At 48.7% G+C, this 23,396-nt stretch overlaps 1 protein-coding gene across 1 annotated transcript; it reads left to right on the top strand.

The window, feature by feature from the left end:
- The first annotated feature begins 213 nt into the window (after positions 1-213).
- LOC138473441 (high mobility group nucleosome-binding domain-containing protein 5-like) lies at positions 214-7,153 on the top strand. The gene is made up of 4 exons (XM_069612095.1): positions 214-891; positions 1,197-1,755; positions 1,952-2,290; positions 7,143-7,153. The coding sequence occupies exons 1-4, from the start codon at positions 214-216 to the stop codon at positions 7,151-7,153; spliced, it is 1,587 nt and encodes a 528-aa protein (XP_069468196.1).
- The last annotated feature ends 16,243 nt before the right edge of the window (positions 7,154-23,396 follow it).

The following is a 23,396-nucleotide window of genomic DNA, read 5'->3' as shown; positions in this document are numbered from 1 at the left end:
GGTATACAGAAGCAGGAGGGGAATGTGAGCATACAGAAGCAGGAGGGGAATGCGGGTCTACAGAAGCAGGAGGAGAATGCGGGTATACAGAAGCAGGAGGGGAATGCGAGTATACAGAAGCATGAGGGGAATGCGCGTCTACAGAAGCAGGAGAAGAATGCGGGTCTACAGTAGCAGGAGGGAAATGCGGGTATACAGAAGCAGGAGGGGAATATGAGTATACAGAAGCAGGAGGGGAATGCGAGTATACAGAAGCAGGAGGGGAATGCGGGTCTACAGAAGCAGGAGGAGAATGCGGGTATACAGAAGCAGGAGGGGAATGGGAGTATACAGAAGCATGAGGGGAATGCAGGTATACAGAAGCAGGAGGGGAATGCGGGTATACAGAAGCAGGAGGGGAATGCGAGTATACAGAAGCATGAGGGGAATGCGGGTATACATAAGCAGGAGGGGAATGCGAGTATACAGAAGCAGGAGGGGAATGCGGGTCTACAGAAGCAGGAGGAGAATGCGGGTATACAGAAGCAGGAGGGGAATGCAAGTATACAGAAGCAGGAGGGGAATGCTGGTCTACAGAAGCAGGAGAAGAATGCGGGTCTACAGAAGCAGAATGGGAATGCGAGTATACAGAAGCATGAGGGGAATGCGGGTATACAGAAGCAGGAGGGGAATGCGAGTATACAGAAGCAGGAGGGGAATGCAGGTCTACAGAAGCAGGAGGAGAATGCGGGTATACAGAAGCAGGAGGGGAATGCGAGTATACAGAACCAGGAGGGGAATGCGGGTCTACAGAAGCAGGAGGGGAATGCGGGTCTACAGAATCAGGAGGAGAATGCTGGTATACAGAAGCAGGAGGGGAATGCGAGTATACAGAAGCATGAGGGAACGCAGGTATACAGAAGCAGGAGGGGAATGCGGGTATACAGAAGCAGGAGGGGAATGCGAGTATACAGAGGCATGAGGGGAATGCGGGTATACAGAAGCAGGAGGGGAATGCGAGTATACAGAAGCAGGAGGGGAATGCAGGTCTACAGAAGCAGGAGGAGAATGCGGGTATACAGAAGCAGGAGGGGAATGCAAGTATACAGAAGCAGGAGGGGAATGCGGGTCTACAGCATCAGGAGAAGAATGCGGGTCTACAGAAGTAGGAGGGGAATGCGAGTACACAGAAGCATGAGGGGAATGCGGGTATACAGATGCAGGAGGGGAATGCGAGTATACAGAAGCAGGAGGGGAATGCGAGTCTACAGAAGCAGGAGGAGAATGCGGGTATACAGAAGCAGGAGGGGAATGCGAGTATACAGAACCAGGAGGGGAATGCGGGTCTACAGAAGCAGGAGAAGAATGCGGGTCTACAGAAGCAGGAGGGGAATGCAGGTCTACAGAAGCAGGAGGAGAATGCGGGTATACAGAAGCAGGAGGGGAATGCGAGTATACAGAACCAGGAGGGGAATGCGGGTCTACAGAAGCAGGAGAAGAATGCGGGTCTACAGAAGCAGGAGGGGAATGCGAGTCTACAGAAGCATGAGGGGAATATGGGTCTACAGAAGCAGGAGGGGAATGCGAGTATACAGAAGCAGGAGGCGAATGCGGGTCTACAGAAGCAGGAGGGGAATGCGGGTCTACAGAACCAGGAGAAGAATGCGGGTCTACAGAAGCAGGAGGGGAATGCGAGTCTACAGAAGCAGGAGGGGAATGCAGGTATACAGACGCAGGAGGGGAATGCGAATATACAGAAGCAGGAGGGGAATGCAGGTATACAGACGCAGGAGAAGATGAGGGTATACAGAAGCAGGAGGGGAATGCAGGTATACAGAAGCAGGAGGGGAATGCGGGTCTACAGAAGCAGGAGGAGAATGCGGGTATACAGAAGCAGGAGAAGAATGCGGGTCTACAGAAGCAGGAGGAGAATGCGGGTATACAGAAGCAGGAAGAGAATGCGGGTATACAGAAGCAGGAGGAGAATGTGGGATACAGAAGCAAGAGGAGAACGTGGGTATACAGAAGGAGGGGAACGCGGGTCTACAGAAGCAGGAGGAGAACGCGGGTCTACAAAAGCAGGAGGAGAACGCGGGTATACAGAAGCAGGAGGAGAATGCGGGTATACAGAAGCAGGCAAGGACTGCGGGTATACAGAAGCAGGAGGAGAATGCGGGTCTACAGAAGCAGGAAGGGAATGCGGGTCTACAGAAGCAGGAGGAGAATGCGGGTCTACAGAAGCAGAAGGGGAATGCAGGTATACAGAAGCAGGAGGGGAATGCGGATATACAGAAGCAGGAGAGGAATACAGGTATACAGAAGCAGGAGGGGAATGCGGGTATATATAAGTAGGAGGGGAATGCGGGTATACAGAAGCAGGAAGGGAATGCGGGTATACAGAAGCAGGAGGAGAATGCAGGTATACAGAAGCAGGAGGTGAATGCAGGAATACAGATGCAGGAGGGGAATGCAGGTATACACAAGCAGGAGGGGAATGCAGGTATACATATGCAGGAGGGAAATCCGGCTATACAGAAGCAGGAGGGGAATGCAGGTATAAAGAAGCACGAGGGGAATGTGGGTATATAGACACAGGAGGGGAATGCGGGTATATAGACTCAGGAGGGGAATGCAGGTATACAGATGCAGGAGGGGAATGCGGCTATTCAGAAGCAGGAGGGGAATGCAGGTATACAGAAGTAGGAAGGGAATGTGGGTATACAGAAGCAGGAAGGGAATGCAGGTATACAGAAGCAGGAAGGGAATGTGGGTATACAGAAGCAGGAAGGGAATGCAGGTATACAGAAGCAGGAAGGGAATGCGGGTATACAGAAGCAGGAGGGGAATGCGGGTATACAGAAGCAGGAAGGGAATGCAGGTATACAGAAGCAGGAAGGGAATGCGGGTATACAGAAGCAGGAGGGGAATGCGGGTATACAGAAGCAGGAAGGGAATGCGGGTATACAGAAGCAGGAGGGGATTGCGGGTATACAGAAGCAGAAGGGGAATGCGGGTATACAGAAGCAGGAGGGGAATGCAGGTATACAGACGCAGAAGGGGAATGCAGCTATACAGAAGCAGGAGGGGAATGCAGGTATACAGAAGCAGGAGGAGAATGCGGGTATACAGACGCAGGAGGGAAATGCAGGTATACAGAAGCAGATGGGGAATGTGGGTATACAGACGCAGAAGGGGAATGCGGGTCTACAGACGCAGGAGGGAAATGCAGCTATACAGAAGCAGGAGGGGAATGCAGGTATAAAGAAGCAGGAGGAGAATGCGGGTATACAGAAGCAAGAAGCGAATGCAGGCATACAGAGCAGATGGGGAATTTGGGTATACAGAAAGAGATACTCGAAGATAATGTGAGTATATTCTGTTGAGTAGAACAGTCAGACCTAAGTAGTTGTAAAGATGCTGCATCCCAGACTATTAGTAAACTGCAGGGAGCACCGATACAATTAATCGCCAATGCCTTTATGATGATAAGGGGGGACTGATAGTGCCCTGCGAATGCAAGCTATTTCCCTAATTGATAAACATCCACCGCTAAATAGACAGACGGTAGTAAGGGTGCTTCAGAATGTGGTACCACTTAGAGTTATTACCACAGCGGACATTAAAATAGTGGATCAAGTTGAAGAAGCGAGACAGACAACTTCGAAAATATGGTTCAATTCGGATGAGATATTGTAATTCATACTAAATTTCGAAGATGTTCTCTTTAAGAGAGGATATTGATGCTCAGTGATAAAGTTACCATGGGAGAGATTTGGAAGGATATTGTTAATAGGATAGATGGTCAGACTCCACGTGGGTGCAACGGGAGGGGTAGAAGTCAAGAGTTGGAGTGATAACTTGGACATGACACGGTATAAAGACATTTCGATAAATAAGACGAATGTAGAAAATCAGAGGGTGGACGGCTATTGGCAGTGGCTACCCAAGATCTTTCAAGGGCACTTTTTAAATAGAACCTGATGGTCTGGTAATGTTGGGTTTGTGGAACACCAGAGGTTTCTCCCACCTCTCTGATGAGGGAGGCCTGTTAGAGTATGCTGATCAGTTTGGTATTTTGATGCTACAGGAGACCTGGCTGGTGGATTCGATCAAGATTGATGGGAGATCTACCATCCAAGCCCCTGCGGTAAAAGGCTCTAAAGGACGGCAAAGGGTGGTCTTCTGGTATCGGTGAAGAATCCCTGGACTATTAAGAACACTATATAAATATATGAAAGTATAATTGCAGCTTTGATATCTATGGGTCACAAGGATATGCCAGAATGGTTAATTGCAAACATATATGATCTACCGGATGCAAGATGTCATGTGTTTCATAGGAAAGTGCTCAATAGATTGCCGATGAAGGGGGGTGATAGCACCCCAGTGTTTGTGGCAGGGGATTTTAATGCATGAATTCCATCGAGGTTGTATCATTTTTAATATCGGAACCTATTCTTGATTCACGCAGTAACCCTAAATGTATTACATGGGCTAAAACTAGTTCCAACCACAAGCTTGTAATGTTACATGGACATTGTGATGCAGATAAAGCTTATACACGATCGACTGGGAAAAGTGTAAGCAGCATAGGGGATATCTTTGTAAACATAGGCAAAGATATGAGGGAAGAAAGTAACCACTTACCACTGTGTGTCTTACTAAATATCAAGAGTAAAGCTGTAGTGTATAATAAGAAGGCTGATGTATATGTGACTGAGGGCCTGAATCGAACTGGATGCAATTCTGCGAGGCTGGAAGCAGCCTGTCCCAGGGCCAAAAATGCCCTTAGAATTTGTATTGCGAATGTATCTAGTAGACGGGGAATGACGGCGGTAGCGATGATTCAAAATGTTGAGTTTATGATAAAATCAACCAATGACAATGTATTAGGTAAGAGACAAGATAAGACTGGGGTGGAGAGATGTAACCTCAATCTACGTAGATACGGTAGCCATGATCAGGAAATACAGGCGGCTAAAAGACAGCTGTGCCTTGCACTCAAATGCGTCTTCAGAGCTGCCCATAACTGTGATGGGAGAACCCTACAGGCTGAAATTAAAACCTTAAAAAATTATTTCAGGAAGTGGTGGAGGAATTATAGAAATAAACAAGTGGCTCTCTGTGCCATACAAAACGATACCAGTGCATTGTGGGACATAATGAATGCTGCCTACTAGTGCAGATGGGGGTCAGTAGGTGACGTTCTAAACTGGGGTTGACGGTTGGTGATGATATAGGAACCAATGGTGTGGCAAATTGGAGGTGGAGGATCAGTGTGGACAGTACAGGGAAACTGACGAGGAATTTAAAAACATCATGTGCTGCTGGCCCAGATGTGACTTGTAACGTCCTTAGTCAGCATAATCCGGTATTATGGGCCACGGCTTTGTATAGTTTGCTTGATTGCATTGGCAGGAGTGACCCGGGTAACTATTGCCTTCTGGGGATGTTGGACATCCCTACCAAACTCTTTGCACGCGTGCTTTCAGAAGAATTAAGAACATGGATCGAGGCATGAAATGTCTTACCCTGCAACCAAACAGAGTTTCGTAAACGGTCAAATACGGTCCACAGCTCCATCACCCTGGTGTCACTGGCAGAATATGCTTGGCAGATATGGAAATTGCCGGTGTACTGTGTGTTCGTAGACTTCAGTGCTGCTTTTGACACTGTGTGGGCAGTTACAGATTTTATTGTCACTGCGGTGGGCCCAACGACATTAGCTTCAGACCCCACTTGTTAGACAATCCTGGCTACACATCTGCGTGTGCCCGAGATTTTAAGAGGGAAGGGCTATTTATATATATTTGGACCACTGATAGAGGGCCTAAGATGGAAACAGGGGAGAGAGAAAAGTCCTGATCACGGAACACATGGACCGCAGGGCTCTTGGAGCACATCCCCCCGGAAGGAACATGTGTGGGTGGGATTTGCTGCATGCCAAAATGTACTAAAGGGGAAGCGACATGATATGATATGAAAGGTTATTTATAACGCGCTTAATACCCAGAGCAAGCACGGACCTGGGGATCGAACCTGTGGTGCTCCGTGTCTTCGTGCTTCCAAGGCGAGCAGGTTGCCCCTGAGCTGTCCTCCCGGGACTATGGGCGGCACTTAGTTGGAACACTGGGGGTAGAAAAGGTACTGCCACTAAATAACCCTACTAAAAACCCACACTTCTGCACACCTCATAGGGTGGTAATTGCAGCTCACCAGAATATACCACAGGGGAGGCGATGTGGGCCAGTTAGATCCTCGGGGGTAGGAAAGGGTACTGCCACTAACCAACCCCACTAAAAACTCACCTTTCTGCATACACCACTCAAACTCTGAACTAAACACAACCATACTTCTACGGCACAACAAACCGCACGCACTTCACCACACCACAGAAACAAACCACACATAGCCTCGCCCAACAGCTCATGGCGGCTACCAACTGAAAAACACCCCTACGCTCAGCGAACAGTGTCAATCGAACTGAAGCTGCCAACAGCACATCACAGCTCTCTTGCTCCATTCTCCTGCTCAGTCCTACTAACTTCCTCCCTTCCCCCCTTGCTTTATAGATGGTCCAGCGCTAAGAAACCACGCAGGTGGCAACAGGGCGCGGTATAAGAATCTTTAACGTAAGTACTCTAGCCTGCTCTCTTCACTCTTTATCCGGCCATAAGAAAATTATTCGAGCAATGGCGCCATCTTGTGGTACTAGTCCAGTTTGCATTTCGCTATGTGAAATGGGATTTGCGGATTATACGGATTGTGTTGGTCCAGAGAACATAGGCCCGAGGTCCCAGGTCCAGAGAGATGGATCATTCGCTCGGCATCAAGATGTGACGTTCAGATAACCTACAACGCGGTGACGTCACCTCAGCATTCAACTCTGCTCTTGCCTTCTGTGAGAATGTTGCAAATGTCGTTACCACAGACAAAGAAGCTGGGCCACAAAGACAACGCGCATTGGCAATGCCAACAGTTTTGGCGTTTGTGTAGGTCTGGGAAATGGTACTGTTGTAATGGTAGTAATTGGCTATTGATTATAGCAGTTGCAAAATTGAGTACTTGGGCATATAATACCAGTGTCTGACAAATGCCTATCCAATGGCTGTACACAAACCAAAACTGTTTGATTTACCAATGCTTTTTTTTTTTTTTTACAGGACCTCGATGAAGGACACGCTAACTATTATAATTCAAGTGGGTGACCGGCTTCAGACATTTTTATTACACCAGTAGTACGTTTACAGCTCCAATTAAGCCATTAACTCGCAGAAGAGTGCTTTGAAATAACGCGGTCTGAGTGCAAGGTTTGATGGTAAGGCTTGATTAAAGGGAGCTCAAAGAGATCCCAGCAGGATGTATTTTGAGTGCAGAGGGGCATGAGGTGGGTGTGAAGGGTTTCGCATGGCCGTGGGCAGTCAATGGGTGGGTAAATAACCAAATAACACCTACAAACTGTGCACCCCTCATTGCATGCCATCTCCCCTTAGTTGTACCCCAATGCAATAGTTTCAGCTGATAGGTTCTGCATTAGCGCCACCTAATAGCAAAAACTAAAAACAACTCCAAAACCAAACGTGGATGTCGTGTGGTGTTCTGAAGCATTTGCAGGTAAAGGTTGGGCCTTGAACCACTAAAGGTCCTGATTTCAGCAAACGCATCTGATACTCAGCTTCGCAGGAGGTGAAACCAGCAGGTTTCCGTGGGCACAGGAAAGGTGCACTGGACGAGCTTACGAGCCGCACTTGTGTTCACTACGCACCACAACATCTCTGGCTCTCTTCTGCAACGAAGTCCCCGGCCTGGCCTTACTGGTGGGTGGTTGGGTCCTCGGGGGTGCCGGGACCACCACAGTCCATGTGATGATGGGCCTTGTCAGAAAGAAAGAAAAACTCCCATTGGATTATGAAACCTGGAGGCAATGTTCACAAGTGTGCAACTAAGTAGTAACTGAACATCACAAGGAAAATAGGACCCACCACTGCACCCTGCAACCTGGAGTGAGGGGTCAAAGGTGCATAGAAGTAGGAAATGGCCCTCATGAGGAAACGTGAAAACCGCTTTGCATTCTGGAACCTGGAGTGAATATTCCTAAGCAAACTACCAAATGCAGCAACAGACGTCCTAAACATCTAATGTTAAATCTAAATAAAAATGAAACGTTAAAGACACTTATTTTGCAAATATAGACCACACTGTCTACTGCATGCATATACTGGTGCCTTAGTGTATGTGTTTTATTTTTTTATTTTTAGTTTTTTGGTATTGCTACACTTCTGAGGTCTTTAACCTTGAACACTGCGAGTAAAACTGTTATATGTCTGCAGGCGAAACACGAGCTAATGAACATGCTGTTCACTGGATGATTATGGTATATGGATATACAGCTGAACATAACAGTTAGTGTGCAGCACTCTCAAAAAGAACCCTGAAGAAGATCCAAAGAAAAATGGTCTGAAACATGTTGGGCTCTCGCATCCGTCATAAGAGCCAAACAGAAGGAAAAGGGTTCTTTGATATGGGAGCAGATGCCAGATACACTTTCAGGTGTTCTGTGATAGGTTTCTCTTTGTAATGTCAAGTGCCGTGGAGTGATTTGTGCAAAAAAAGGAAAAATACCTTGTATTGCTATACTATGAAAACATGCATGTGTTCATGTATGTGTATACATGTCTGTTACTTTTAAGAAATAAGACAAAGAAGTAGTCAGAATTTCGTATTAACTGGCTAGTTCCAACTGCTAAAAGAAATAAGGCGATGCATAAAACATATTCGCCTCCATACAATACATTTGGAATGAAAGGTTACCCCACAACTTTTGTGGGTGATGACTGCCAGACACCTGGGGTTATTTGTTTTCACATTAATGGTATTCTCAGGTAGTCCCTGAGTCTTTCCGCCGGTACCGGACTTGCCCCGGGTGTTTGCGGCTCTATTCCACAGTATTGCCCTGCAGGGCAAGAGTGAAGACCCCCAATGATACTCTTCCTGGATGAGTGGGAAAGTGCCCCTGTGGTGTAGCACCAGACCCCACCAGGTCAGACAATCCCGCCACCATCAGCATAGCAGCCACCGCAGCATATTGACACTGTGGTGTAGCACCAGACCAGACCCCACCAGGTCACACAATCCCGCCACCATCAGCATAGCAGCCTCCACAGCATATTGATGCTGTGGTGTAGCACCAGACCCCACCAGGTCCCACAATCCCTGCCACCATCAGCACAGCAGCCACCGCAGCATATTGACACTGTGGTGTAGCACCAGACCACACCAGGTCACAAAATCCCGCCACCATCAGCACAGCAGTCACCACCACATATTGACACTGTGGTGTAGCACCAGACCCCACCAGGTCAGACAATCCCGCCACCATCAGCATAGCAGCCACCGCCACATATTGACACTGTGGTGTAGCACCAGACCCCACCAGGTCACACAATCCCGCCACCAACAGCATAGCAGCCACTGCCACATATTGACACGATGGTGTAGCACCAGACCCCACCAGGTCACACAATCCCGCCACCATCAACATAGCAGCCACGCCGCATATTGACACTGTGGTGTAGCAACAGACCAGACCCCACTATGTCCCGCTACCCCCGCCACCATCAGCACAGCAGCCACCATCACATATTGATACTGTAGTGTAGCACCAGACCACACCCCACCAGGTCCCACAATCCCCGCCACCATCAGCATAGCAGCCTCTGCAGCGTATTGACACTGTGGTGTGGCACCAGACCCCACCAGGTCACACAATCCCACCACCAACAGCATAGCAGCCACTGCCACATATTGACACTGTGGTGTAGCACCAGACCCCACCAGGTCACACAATCCCGCCATCATCAACATAGCAGCCACCGCCGCATATTGACACTGTGGTGTAGCAACAGACCAGACCCCACTCGGTCCCGCTACCCCCGCCACCATCAGCATAGCAGTCACTGCCACATATTGACACTGTAGTGTAGCACCAGACCACACCAGGTCCCACAATCCCCGCCACCATCAGCACAGCAGCCTCCGCCACATATTGACACTGTGGTGTAGCACCAGACCCTACCAGGTCACACAATCCCGCCACCATCAGCAGAGCAGCCTCCGCCACATATTGACACTGTGGTGTAGCACCAGACCCCACCAGGTCACACAATCCTGCAACCATCAGCATAGCAGCCACTGTTGCATATTGACACTGTAGTGTAGTACCAGACCACACCAGGTCCCACAATCCCCGCCACCATCAGCACAGCAGCCTCCGCCACATATTGACACTGTGGTGTAGCACCAGACCCCACCAGGTCACGCAATCCCGCCACCATCAGCACAGCAGCCTCCGCCACATATTGACACTGTGGTGTAGTACCAGACCCCACCAGGTCACACAATCCCCGTCACCATCAGCATAGCAGCCTCTGCAGCGTATTGACACTGTGGTGTAGCACCAGACCAGACCCCACCAGGTCCCACTATCCCCGCCACCATCAGCATAGCAGCCTCCGCAGCATATTGACACTGTAGTGTAGCACCAGACCAGACCCCACTAGGTAGGTCCCACAATCCCTACCACCATCAGCACATCAGCCTCCGCAGCATATTGACACTGTGGTGTAGCACTAGACCCCACCAGGTCCCACAATCCCCGCCACCATCAGCATAGAAGCCTCCACCGCATATTGACATTGTGGTGTAGCACCAGACCAGTCCCCACCAGGTCCCACAATCCCCGCCACCATCAGCATAGCAGCCTCCACCGCATATTGACACTGTGGTGTAGCACCAGACCAGACCCCACCAGGTCCCACAATCCCTGCCACCATCAGCATAGCAGCCTCCGCCGCATATTGACACTGTGGTGTAGCACCAGACCCCACCAGGTCACACAATCCCGCCACCATCAGCATAGCAGCCTCCACAGCATATTGATACTGTGGTGTAGCACCAGACCCCACCAGGTCACACAATCCTGCAACCATCAGCATAGCAGCCACTGTTGCATATTGACACTGTAGTGTAGTACTTGACCACACCAGGTCCCACAATCCCCGCCACCATCAGCACAGCAGCCTCCGCCACATATTGACACTGTGGTGTAGCACCAGACCCCACCAGGTCACGCAATCCCGCCACCATCAGCACAGCAGCCTCCGCCACATATTGACACTGTGGTGTAGTACCAGACCCCACCAGGTCACACAATCCCCGTCACCATCAGCATAGCAGCCTCTGCAGCGTATTGACACTGTGGTGTAGCACCAGACCAGACCCCACCAGGTCCCACTATCCCCGCCACCATCAGCATAGCAGCCTCCGCAGCATATTGACACTGTAGTGTAGCACCAGACCAGACCCCACTAGGTAGGTCCCACAATCCCTACCACCATCAGCACATCAGCCTCCGCAGCATATTGACACTGTGGTGTAGCACTAGACCCCACCAGGTCCCACAATCCCCGCCACCATCAGCATAGAAGCCTCCACCGCATATTGACATTGTGGTGTAGCACCAGACCAGTCCCCACCAGGTCCCACAATCCCCGCCACCATCAGCATAGCAGCCTCCACCGCATATTGACACTGTGGTGTAGCACCAGACCAGACCCCACCAGGTCCCACAATCCCTGCCACCATCAGCATAGCAGCCTCCGCCGCATATTGACACTGTGGTGTAGCACCAGACCCCACCAGGTCACACAATCCCGCCACCATCAGCATAGCAGCCTCCACAGCATATTGATACTGTGGTGTAGCACCAGACCCCACCAGGTCCCACAATCCCTGCCACCATCAGCACAGCAGCCACCGCAGCATATTGACACTGTGGTGTAGCACCAGACCCCACCAGGTCACACAATCCCGCCACCATCAGCATAGCAGCCACTGCCGCATATTGACACTTTAGTGTAGCACCAGACCACACTAGGTCCCACAATCCCCGCCACCATCAGCACAGCAGCCTCCACCACATATTGACACTGTGGTGTAGCACCAGACCCTACCAGGTCACACAATCCCGCCACCATCAACATAGCAGCCACCGCTGCATATTGACACTGTAGTGTAGCACCAGACCACACCAGGTCCCACAATCCGCGCCACCATCAGCAGAGCAGCCTCCGCCACATATTGACACTGTGGTGTAGCACCAGACCCCACCAGGTCACACAATCCCGCCACCATCAGCATAGCAGCCACTGTTGCATATTGACACTGTAGTGTAGCACCAGACCACACCAGGTCCCACAATCCCGCCACCATCAGCACAGCAGCCTCCGCCACATATTGACACTGTGGTGTAGCACCAGACCCCACCAGGTCACGCAATCCCGCCACCATCAGCACAGCAGCCTCCGCCACATATTGACACTGTGGTGTAGCACCAGACCCCACTAGGTCACACAATCCCTGTCACCATCAGCATAGCAGTCTCTGCAGCGTATTGACACTGTGGTGTAGCACCAGACCAGACCCCACCAAGTCCCACTATCCCCGCCACCATCAGCATAGCAGCCTCCGCAGCATATTGACACTGTAGTGTAGCACCAGGCCAGACCCCACTAGGTAGGTCCCACAATCCCTACCACCATCAGCACATCAGCCTCCGCAGCATATTGACACTGTGGTGTAGCACCAGACCCCACCAGGTCACACAATCCCGCCACCATCAGCATAGCAGCCTCCACAGCATATTGACACTGTGGTGTAGCACTAGACCCCACCAGGTCCCACAATCCCCGCCACCATCAGCATAGCAGCCTCCACCGCATATTGACACTGTGGTGTAGCACCAGACCAGTCCCCACCAGGTCCCACAATCCCCGCCACCATCAGCATAGCAGCCTCCACCGCATATTGACACTGTGGTGTAGCACCAGACCAGACCCCACCAGGTCCCACAATCCCTGCCACCATCAGCATAGCAGTCTCCACCGCATATTGACACTGTGGTGTAGCACCAGACCCCACCAGGTCACACAATCCCGCCACCATCAGCATAGCAGCCTCCACAGCATATTGATACTGTGGTGTAGCACCAGACCCCACCAGGTCCCACAATCCCTGCCACCATCAGCACAGCAGCCACCGCAGCATATTGACACTGTGGTGTAGCACCAGACCCCACCAGGTCACACAATCCCGCCACCATCAGCACAGCAGCCACCACCACATATTGACACTGTGGTGTAGCACCAGACCCCACCAGGTCACACAATCCCGCCACCAACAGCATAGCAGCCACCGCCACATATTGACACTGTGGTGTAGCACCAGACCCCACCAGGTCACACAATCCTGCCACCATCAACATAGCAGCCACCGCCGCATATTGACACTGTGGTGTAGCACCAGACCCCACCAGGTCACACAATCCTGCCACCATCAACATAGCAGCCACCGCCGCATATTGACACTGTGGTGTAGCAACAGACCAGACCCCACTAGGTCCCGCTACCCCCGCCACCATCAGCACAGCAGCCACCATCACATATTGACACTGTAGTGTAGCACCAGACCACACCCCACCAGGTCCCACAATCCCCGCCACCATCAGCATAGCAGCCTCTGCAGCGTATTGACACTGTGGTGTAGCACCAGACCAGACCCCACCAGGTCCCACTATCCCTGCCACCATCAGCATAGCAGCCTCCGCCACATATTGACACTGTGGTGTAGCACCAGACCCCACCAGGTCACACAATCCCGCCACCATCAGCATAGCAGCCTCCGCAGCATATTGACACTGTGGTGTAGCACCAGACCAGACCCCACTAGGTCCCACAATCCCTACCACCATCAGCACAGCAGCCTCCGCAGCATATTGACACTGTGGTGTAGCACCAGACCAGACCCCACCAGGTCACACAATCCCCGCCACCATCAGCATAGCAGCCACCGCAGCGTATTGACACTGTGGTGTGGCACCAGACCAGACCCCACCTGGTCACACAATCCCCGCCATCATCAGCTTAGCAGCCACCGCCGCATATTGACACTGTGGTGTAACACCAGACCAGACTCCACCAGGTCCCACTATCCCTGCCACTATCAGCACAGCAGCATCCGCAGCGTATTGACTCTGTGGTGTAGCACCAGACCAGACCCCACCAGGTCCCACAATCCCGCCACCATCAGCATAGCAGCCTCCACCGCATATTGACACTGTGGTGTAGCACCAGACCCCACCAGGTCCCACAATCGCCGCCACCATCAGCATAGCAGCCACCGCAGCGTATTGACACTGTGGTGTAGCACCAGACCCCACCAGGTCCCACAATCCCCACCGCCATCAGCACAGCAGCCACTGCCGCATATTGACACTGTGGTGTAGCACCAGACCAGACCCCACCAGGTCCCACAATCCTGCCACCATCAGCATAGTAGCCACCGCCGCATATTGCTACCAGAACGCAGGTGCCAGCAAATGTGTCCTGGAGCAGGGCAGGGAGATGGGCAAACGTGTGGCAGCACGATTCTTTATTGCACTGGCCCAGCGGCGGCGCAGCGCCACCAACAGGAGGCGCAAGAACTTTCTTTTGAGTTTGTGGATGTGAAAAAAACGAATTTGGTTAGTTATTATGACTGCAAATGAAATAAAAAACACAATTTTCAAGCCAATACGCAAGGGACAGGCTATTAGCTGCAAAGAAATATCAATGAACCCCATTAAACACCAATGAACAGTTCTTAGGGGCCACTGCAACCAACTCTGTGTTTCCGCGGTAGGGCAGAAGATTCCAAAATCCACATAAAAAACAGCACTTCTTTAAGGTGGTCACTGTTTTATGCTCCCCCCAGTTTTGATGCTTAAGTGGACCGAGGCACATACAACAAAGGGGATTTGCCCAGAATCACACAATGTTGGTGCTCTGGGGAATCCAGCTTTCCTGTTCCCAAATTATACCCCTGCACCGTCAACAGTCTGACACAAAGATGCCTTACTCCAATCCAAATACCTTCCAAATATGACTTGTCATATGAAACAAACTTAACAAGCCTCCCACCCAAATCTGTATTGTGCTTTGGGTAGAAGTCATTTGCATAACTTTGTTTGTTTAGCCTAGGAACAACATACACAATCCTTCATCGATTTGGGTTGTCTTTTGGGGGCCCATCTCCCAGGAAATTGCCCCACCCACCAAACATTGCAAACTATCATGTGTTTGACTTTTCTGTGAAAGAGCTTGTGTTCAAATGGGAAACTGACACGTAAGGTTATAGAAACAGGTTATGCAAAAGCAGAATGGTTCACCTTTAGAGGAGAAATGGCCACAACAGGGAATGCATATTATAAAAAGTTCGATGCAGTCAAATAGCATAAAGCCGGTCTCATGACTGCTTATTGGCCCACAATGTAATCAACCACCTTTATTCGCGTTCTCATTCGCACTGCCCTGTCACACCCCACCCTACTGCCTCCATCGTCACTTCCTACACTCCCTCCCCCATCCTTGTCCCGCCTCCTTGTGACGATGCGAAGAGGCTCTAATCGAGGACACTGCAACCTCCCCTGGACTTAACCGCAAAGTTAGCTAACCCATTTCTTCGATCCAAGGAAAGGCTTGCTTCTTTGCCCAGTGAGCCAGGATAGTCACAAGCACCTCTTCGGTTGCAGGGATGGACTCTTCATCCAAAGATTCATCGCCACCTGAGTATCAATGTCTCTCTCTCACTGATGGCCATAGTCAACTCCTGGTAAACTCCCATGCCTCGTTCCCTGCAGTTACTTGGGAGCCATGCGTTTGAGCATTTGTGAGGGCATCAGGGCTGAATTGAGCAAAGACATGGGCAACACATGTTGTCTGCCCAGGACCTTGTCTCGGACCTTTGTCTGCCTTCTCCAGGTTGTCTGCCCAGGACCTTGTCTCAGACCTTTGTCTCCCTTCTCCAGGTGGTCTGGCCAGGCCCTTGTCTCAGACCTTTGTCTCCCTTCTCCAGGTGGTCTGGCCAGGACTTTGTCTCTTACCTTTGTCTGCCTTCTCCAGGTGGTCTAGCCAGGCCCTTGTCTCAGACCTTTGTCTCCCTTCTCCAGGTAGTTTGGCCAGGCCCTTGTCTCAGACCTTTGTCTCTCTTCTCCAGGTGGTCTGGCCAGGACCTTGTCTCGGACCTTTGTCTCCCTGTACTGGAGAGACCCCCGACCAGCCCATAGAGTCATAGTTTGCTCTGCAGTACTTTAAGACGAGATAGCTGCACATTGAGGTGGATGGGGGTGCAGGTTTTCTTACTCCAACACCAATCAATAAGGACAACTGAATGATTTGGCAGAGGGGAGTCAGTTTAATGACAAGTACAAAAAACGGGGAAACATGGAAATCAATAGTGATGCGATAGCCCGTCTCACTTTAACTCCCAATAACTTCATACAAACCGTAACATTTATACCCAAAATTCGTCATCATTGACGTGTAACACTCAAAAGCTAACATGCAATTCTATTGCTTAGGAAAAGGTAACTTCAATATAGAGTATATGGTAATGGAGTGTGGGGATTGGATAAACATTATTAGGTGGGCGTCTAAGCCCTTCCTTCTAACATTACTCTTGTAGACGTCACTAAGAGTACAATGTCCCATTGGTTCTACTATCAATAGGACCCTAGATTATTTGGTCCATTGTGATTGGGTTGGCTTCAACCCCATGCATAAATCTCCACCTTAATTACCAGCACGCAGAATGGTCAACCAGGTGCAGGATGTCCCAAGATTCACCCGGCCTCCCTTCCATCAATCAGTACTTTGGTGGCTATGTGTCAATTAGCTGACTGTGGTCGGCCTCGGAACTGTAGCTTCTTGTCAGAAAAAGTTATGATATCTCTGTCTGGGCGACAGCCAGGCGTAGGTGTGAAACTGTGCCTCTTCTCGCTCGGCTGGTCACGTGCTAGCACACCGTGAATCTGCTTAGTTTTTCTTCTATTTGCACATTTCATTCTTATTCGGCTTGCCACCTGCCTGGGCCTCCTTATCTCGGCCTTCCTGAGACAGGCTATTCTTGCTCTTAAGTTTCGATTCTGTGAAGCTACTGTTCGCTCCTTCTCTTGGTCTGACCTCAACTTCCCAGGCACGAGCTGCTCCTGCTGAGTTTCGATTCAGCCCTCTCTTCTCGTTTTAGCTGGAATACGAATCCTGTCCTGTTTGACCCCTAGAAACCTGAGTTAATTCCGCTTTTGTGTAAAGTTGACTCGCACTTATATAGTTTGCTTCGTTGAGGTAGATATGTATAGGTGGCGCTTGCCGCTCTATTCTTCTACTAAGCATAGCAAGCCGTACTCTTTTCTTAGCTTCTTCATCCTGCTTACGGCTTAAGTTTCTTTATATTTCAACATCGTCTCTCCTTCTAAGTTCACGGTATCCTTATTCATGGCATTTCATCTCTGTATGTCATCTTTGGGTCGTCTTATCTTCTATCTGCAAGTCTGTCCGGTTCTTCGTGACATCACCATTCATCTTCAATTAAGGCCTTTTGTGTTTCTTCCAGGACAGTGTTTAAGTAATCTTCATTTTGTTTCATTTGCTGGTAGGGTTTTATGAATGGATACCTTACTGTCCATGGTTGTCTGGTTATTGGTACTACAATAGGTATTGTTTTTCTTATAGGCACTGGGCAGAGCCCTACTGCAGCTCTCTGCTGGTTTATTTGCTCATCATACGTCACATATCTCGGTGTGAACATTCTTGGTACTTCAAAATGGGCGACTGGAGTGCAGGCCATATTAGGGACCTCCTCTACACTCCCCCCTCTGGTCAGTTCATCAACCACTTCTGCTTCCTCTTTTGGATTCATCTTACTTGGTTCTTCTGTATTCATTTCTTCTTCATCTTCTGGGTTTGTACATGATGGTGTGAAGGAGTGTGAAGTCTTTACATGTTCATCTTTGTTCCATGTCATTAGCTGATGTTGTCCATTTGGGCTGCAATAGATCAATTTTCCTTCATAATTTCTGAGTTTCCTGGGATAAAGAAACTTCGTACCTTCAGGCGCATGCTCGCTGGCCTTCACAAAGTCTCTTATTTCATCATCAGTTATATCTCTGGGGTTCCATCCTGGTTTGACATCAATCATTATCTTCATCCATATGGCTTTCTTTGCAGTTTTCTGGCATTGCGAGAATATTGTCTTAATAACACAAAATCCTAGTAATATCATCGCTAGCAGGGCTCCAAGGAACTTGAATGCGTCCGCCATCCATTGTGGAACCCATGAAAACAGCGATCCAAACCAGCTGTCATCCTCAACTTCGTCGGTTTCATTGATCATCTGGTTCTGTAGGTTTGTCAGCCTACCTATAGCCACTTTTAAAGTTCCATTTTCCTCATCGTAAGAAGGTATAAATGTGCAACATGATTCTCCAATTTTTGCACAAACTCCTCCATCCATAGCTGTGATCATGTCAAGTACATATCAGTTTTGGAGAGTCATCAGTCAGATGGCTCTTCACTCTTCCTTGATTGCATTGAATCCTTTTATTGTCGTGTTGATGGTTTGCAGTAACTCCCATCTGGTTATCTGCAACCATTTAGTATTTGCTCCAACTTGGAATCTTGGCATGATGATTGTCACGAACACTGATGAGGTGAGGCTGAACAGCCTGTGTTCATATGGGATTGCATGAAATGCTTCTTCTGATTTGTCAGAAAAGTAATTCTCTCTCTTCACTCGAGTTATCAGTTCCACAAATCTCCTCTTCCTCAGGTGAGTATCTGCTTTCTGGAAACTATCAATATGTAGGTCACTTTTCAGGATCACTAGTGCTGGAACGTGGACATTTACTATTGTGCATATGCCTCCCCAGCTTTTCAGCAGTCTGATGTATGCTTTGGATCCACATGCCCAATAATGATCCATAATTACTGCAATCCCATGAGTCATTCTTGGAGCCTCAAAAATGTGTCCGCAGTTCTGGTTCTCTCCCATCTTCCTTGTGCCATTGTTCCTGAAGCACAATTTTGGGCTTTCTAGTGGACCTATCTGCAAGGGTCCTCCTCTGTCTTCGACCCATGTCAGTAATTTTGTAAGTTTCAGCCATAGTGGTTTGCACAGTCTCTGTGAGTTTTCGATGACTTCCTTGCAGGCTCTGAGGACCATCCATGCTCTGCAGATCACTACTCCTTGCTCCCATCCATCTGGTGAAAGCACTGTTCCCCAAATCTGCATTTGGCCTCTGTTTTTCCAAATTTGAGCCTCTTCTGGAGTTTTTCCTTGGACATTCAGTCTCAGGTTTACTTCCCATCTAATTCCTGCTCCTTTAACTTCAGGTTTCTCCTACCTGATCACGTGATTCCTAGTATGGGCTCTATTTCTCATCTTAATGTCTGGGACATAATCATCTTCATCGGGATAAGCTGTTTCAGTTTCCCATATCAATGAGGCATCCCTTCCCATGAACTGGCCTCTGGTGTTGCACATTGCTATGTGGGAGAGACAGTGTGCTGTCAGGACATCGATTTCTACAGCCACGAAGATCTTGGATTTCCCGATGCTGTACTGTAGAAGTGCACAAATGAAGCATTTTCCTTCTGAATTTCGTCTTCCAACTTCTTTCATGTGCTGGTACCAAATGTTGTTTCCTAGATGTGCGGTGCTGTCCAGGTAATCGTTGAGTTCATTATTATCTTCATGCATGCTTCTCTTGATTCTTAAGGTTTTCCTGTAGTTTGCTATAACTACATCTCTAAATGCCTCTGCATTGCCTTTCCTTGCTGGAGGATCCTCAGGCATCCTGGCCCATGGTGCAGATCTCTTCATCTGCACCATTTGAGTGGTCAAGGGTCTGGCAGCTCTTTCCTGGTCCTCATGCATCTTTTCTCTGCTGCGTGCAAGTGCCCATGCCACCCACCCTGACACTGGTCTGGTATATGGCTGTATTGTAAGCCTGGTACTTGTCCCTTGTGTTGGAATATGTGTGCTGGGTAATACAGCCTCTGTCGTTTTGTTCTTCAGTTCCTCTTGTCGTTTCCTTGCTCTGGCTATTTATGGGAATAGTAAGTTTACTACCATTTGTGTCCTTGCGGAGAGTTGTTCCGAGGCCACTTCCGTTTTCTTAAGGGCTTCTGATATGACTGCTCTGTTGGTCTTTCTCTTAATTCTTCTTGTTTTCTCCCACTATCTCCTGTGAAGGTTTTTACGTAGGCAGTCTAATCTTCTCTGCGGCTTTCGTTTGTGGTTCTGTGGTCATTGACACTAGACCTGTTTTGTGTGCATTCAATATGTGTGTGCATGTAGTTGTCAGTGCTTTGTCTTCATTCATTTCATGCCGACCCTGACTCCGGTTTTTCTGCTCATTCGTTACCATAAATGTGTGTATATCACTATTAATCACGTTCATTTCGATTTCATTTACTCTACCATCAGATTTTCTAGCGACTGGAATTACTATATAAGGTCTGGGTGCTTTTGTGGGTTTCAGGCGTGTATCATCAGGTGGGTGCACTGAAATTGGAATGCTCCGTGCACCAATAAAAAATGCAGTTCTGATCGTTAATGACAGTACAATAATGATAAATACAATGCATAGGTACATTATGGTTCGATACTTAAGGTGACAGCATTTTCTTCCAGAGAAGTAGGGGTTCCTCTCTGCTTGTGGGAGGACCAGGTTACTGTTCTGGGCCCCCACCTTGATCATTTGCCAATGTCAATGTTGTTGTTACCCCACCCAATATCGTTCTTTGAGTTCTGTGTCAAACATGTCAGGTGATTCACAAGTGTCCCCCCTCTTGCGAGTGACGATTGTCTCTTAATGCAGGATACAATTCCTTTGCTAAACTATGGGAAAAATAGATTAAAATAATACTTCGATGAGTCACCTTTACTGTGCATGTTCAAAGTACGTGAGCTCCCAGTCCACTCCTCGAATCTGCCTCAGTCCTGAGGACATGTTGGAAACTGGTCAGTATGAAGAAATAGGGAAAAATAACAACAAATATAACAAATAAAGTTCTTGACTCTACTCCCTCGATCTGTCCCTCGGCGGAAAGTTTCCTCAGAATCTCCTCAGATAATCTCTCTGATGTTTTGGAAAGTTCCACTTGGAGTATGATTCCATGCAGGAGCATTCCCATCTGTGCGACATTAGCTGGATCTCTGATGAAGGTGAGGACGTCAACCTCGATAGGTCTCCCCACCAAGTCTGGAAAGTCAGTAACTAGGCAAAAAAGGACTTTGTGCGCCAATCTGCTGTCTTCTGGTGACAGGGACATTTGTCCAGTCTTTGTTGAGATTCAGGATTATATGTTCTGTCCTTGATGTAAACAATGTCTGCACTGTCCGGTCGCGTGGAGTGCGACCAAAATGATTACTTTGTTTAAAAGATGGCTTAAATGTTCAGTGTTCACTGGGTCTTGAAGGAATGTGAGAGTGCCTGTCGTCCTTCCAATAAGAGTTGGACAGTCTTCGATAATGCGAAAGAACAGTGTGTTGATGTGCTCATCTATTTCCGCCTGTGATGGGAACATTTGCTTCTTTCTCGCTGTACTCAGTGAGTATGATGAATTGTTCGGCAATGACAGTAAGCAGTTGTCTTATTATTTTTTTAGTTTTCAGGATCTTGGAGGAAGTCTGTGACACTGGTGAGCCTCCCTATCAGTGACGGGTATGATCTTAGCACTATGTTGAAATAGGTGACCACGCCCTTTGTGATGTCTCTACTGTGGGACACCATAAGTGCCTCCGACCAAAGTCTTGGTTTTGGATGAATCGGGATAATGTATCTGTTTCCAATGTAGATATCCTTGATCAAAATTTGTCATAGTCTTTTTCTCATCACGGCTTAAGCATGCCTTAGTTCAAAAGTTCAAATGAACTAAACATGTTGTGGCTTATACGTTCAATTTTCTTCTTCACCCTGCAACTAGGATGCACAGAGTGTCCGTTTTTATGTCCTTATCCCCTTTTTTGCTTAGAGGAAGTATCCAAGTTAAGCTACAACTTGCAAAAAGTTCTTTGTCTTTACTTTGCTGGCCATGCGTCCTTCTTCCTCGTCATGGATCTCGTCTGCACATGCTGTGGTTCTTCCCCATTGTCTGTAGTCTCTTCACGATGGGGTGCAGACAGGGGGTTCCTCTGATGTATGGCTTGATATCACCCAGGAAGATCCAAGCTTTTCTTCCTTGTAGCTTGACTGCAGAAGGAGTAACGTCTTCAACTGTGAATGATCCATTGAATCTTGGCTTGTCCCACTTTTTCCTTGTATGGTTTCTCACCAAGACGGCATCTCCAGGGAAGATGAGTGGAACACGTATACCCTGAGCTGAGTCTGGTATAGTGCCTCCATCTGGGTTCTGTGCTGCACTGCACCCTTTTCGTCATCGGTGCAGCTGGTCTGAAATTACAGTAAGGCAAGATGTTATGCAGTTCAGGTAGTTTTGCATTTCAGACCCTAAAACCTCTCCTGTCAACAGAGCATCAGATCTAGCTCTATCTCCAGATGTGAGGGGAGTTCTCATTCTTCTTCCTGTGGCTATCTCGTGTGGCGTAAGATGATGGTCGGAGCCAGGTTGTTTCCGAAGAGCATACAGTGCCAGTGGAAGGCAGTGCAACCATCCCTTCTTTAGAGTAAGCTTCAACTTGGCTATCCTTTCCTTTAACAGGCTGTTGAGTCTCTCACAGATCCCATTACCTTCTGGATGATACGCCGACGAGAACTTGTGCTTTATACCAAGCAGCAAGCTAATCTGCTCAAAGACTGCATTTACAAAGTGAGCCCCATTATCTGATCTCATGACTTCACACCCCAACACCCCCCCACCTGGGGAATACTTCCCTCACAAAAAAATTGTCTGCATAGGTAGAGTTTGGGTGTGTATAAGGACCTGCTTCTATCCATCTAGAGAATGGACACACCACAACAATTAAATATCTGTACCCGTTACATACTTGAATCATGTCGATGTACTCGACATGCAAGTGCTGAAAAGGCCCATTTGGCCTGGGGATGACTCCTCTCATTACTTTTAATGTGTGCCCAGCGGTGAATTGCTGGCAGATTATGCAGTTCACCATAAAGAATGCAACATGCTCAGCTAAATTCGATATGAACCAGTCTTCCGCGAGAGTTGCTGCTAGATTCTCCTTTGTCATGTGCGCCGGGTAATGTAATTGCTCGAGCGCTATTTTTAGTAGGGCTACAAGCATTACTAGTTTACCAGTGCTGTCTTGTCACCACAAGCTGTCAGAGGGGTTTAAAGAAAACCCTTGATGTTTCCACAGGTTTTTCTCTTCCTGTGGTGCCTCCCCATCAGTTGCGTCTGCCCAAGATCATTATAGGCTTCAGATGTTGTTCGTGCAACCATCATCCTTTCATTGGTGCATGCCACTTCCATAATCGTCTCACTTTTGGATGCTATACACTTGGTTTCCGTGTCTTCTGCATGATTTCCGTGTGAGACAAAATCTGCCACTTTGGTGTGGGC

Source organism: Ambystoma mexicanum, chromosome 8 (genome assembly GCF_040938575.1).
Source record: "Ambystoma mexicanum isolate Mex_15411 chromosome 8, UKY_AmexF1_1, whole genome shotgun sequence".
Classification (NCBI taxonomy): domain Eukaryota; kingdom Metazoa; phylum Chordata; class Amphibia; order Caudata; family Ambystomatidae; genus Ambystoma; species Ambystoma mexicanum.
This window is presented reverse-complemented; position numbering and strand designations above follow the sequence as displayed.